This window comes from Primulina huaijiensis, unplaced genomic scaffold (assembly GCF_012295235.1).
Source record: "Primulina huaijiensis isolate GDHJ02 unplaced genomic scaffold, ASM1229523v2 scaffold206032, whole genome shotgun sequence".
Taxonomy (NCBI): Eukaryota; Viridiplantae; Streptophyta; class Magnoliopsida; order Lamiales; family Gesneriaceae; genus Primulina; species Primulina huaijiensis.
This window is the reverse complement of record NW_027354310.1, coordinates 1-1,499: the sequence shown is the minus strand read 5'-3', so window position 1 is coordinate 1,499 and position 1,499 is coordinate 1. Positions and strand designations below refer to the sequence as shown.

Here is a 1,499-nt window from a genome sequence, read left to right as displayed (position 1 = left end):
TAAATTGTGCAACTCAAATCTCTTAAACCGCACACCAGCTCAAGCATCACGGTTCGATCGCTCTTCTAACAGGAACAATTATTAGATAATTCACTGTCATTTACTTGACTTTGAGCGAAATTCTATTATTTGGTTTTTGATCGAGTTTCTCTATATTTGTACACATTAATTTGTTAACTCAAATCAACTTAAATTTAGTCTAATAATTTTATTTAAGGTTAATATTAAAAAAACCAAAAGCTTATATTTAATAATATTTTGTAAAACTTGTTGTAGAAAAATGAAATTTAATATATCCAATTTCACCCAACAATAATTAGATGCATACGTCACTGACTACGTCATCCGAACTTGCGATGGAACCATAAGCCAGAATCCAAAAGACATTTGGCTAAAATGAGGCCCACGCTGTGAACCAGTATCTAGAAGGAAAAATCCTCTGAAACCCGACGCTTATATATCTCTTTGCACAATCCCCAAAAAAATTCAGAACTTGGATTGAACATGGAGGTCTGGTTCATAGTCATCGTTTCTCTCTGTATCTCAGCCATTGTCAGCTGCTTCTTCAATCTCTTCAAGAAAAACTTGCCGCCGGGACCGCTTGGTTTGCCTCTGGTTGGCAATTTAATGTGGCTGCGCCACCCTATTTCGGAGTTGGAATCCGTCCTCCGCCGCATCAAGACTCGATATGGCCCCCTCATGACTATCACTATCGGCCCTCGGAAGCTCATATTCGTCGGAAGCCACTCCCTGGCCCACCGTGCCCTCATACATCATGGTGCCGTCTTCTCCGACCGGCCATCTCCCCCTGCCACCAGCAAGATTCTGAACAGAACCCGGATAGTGATTAACACGGCCCCTTACGGCCCCACGTGGCGCCTTCTCCGCCGCAACCTAATGCACGAGATCCTCCATCCCGCTCGGATCAGATCCTACTCAAGGTCCCGCCAATGGGTTCTTTCAGTTCTGATCAATCGCCTAGTTGATGCATCAAAATCGGAGTCTTATGTCACACTGATCGATCATTTCCAGTACGCCATGTTCTGTCTACTGGCGCTCATGTGCTTTGGAGACAAGCTCCACGAGACCCAAATCAAGGAACTTGAATCTGCTCAACGTGGATTCCTTCTTAGTCTGAGACGATTCCAGATCCTCAACGTTTGGCCTCGATTGGGGAAAATTCTGTTCCGCAATCGCTGGAAAGAACTCCTTCAAGTGCGTCTAGAACAGGAGCACGTGCTGATCCCTCTCATTAGGTCCCGCATCCAAGCCAAACAACAGAGGATCTCTAATCATCAAGAAGATGATGAAGCAGTGACAGCATATGTGGACACATTGGTTGGTTTGCAGCTTCCCGAAGAAAACAGGAAACTGGATGAATTTGAAATGGTGAGCCTGTGCAGCGAATTTCTCAACGCGGGCACGGATACCACATACGCGGCGCTGCAATGGACAATGGCTAATCTTGTCAAATACCCCCACATCCAAGCCAAGCTTTA

The 1,499-nt window shown here is 44.9% G+C and overlaps 1 protein-coding gene across 1 annotated transcript; it reads left to right on the top strand.

Annotated features, from left to right (window-relative positions):
• Positions 1-405: 405 nt before the first annotated feature.
• On the top strand, positions 406-1,493 carry LOC140966408 (cytochrome P450 89A2-like; the record flags this gene model as incomplete). The annotated part of the gene is made up of 1 exon (XM_073426703.1): positions 406-1,493. A coding segment is annotated over exon 1 (989 nt), but the record flags the coding sequence as incomplete, so codon positions are not given.
• Between the last annotated feature and the right edge of the window lie 6 nt (positions 1,494-1,499).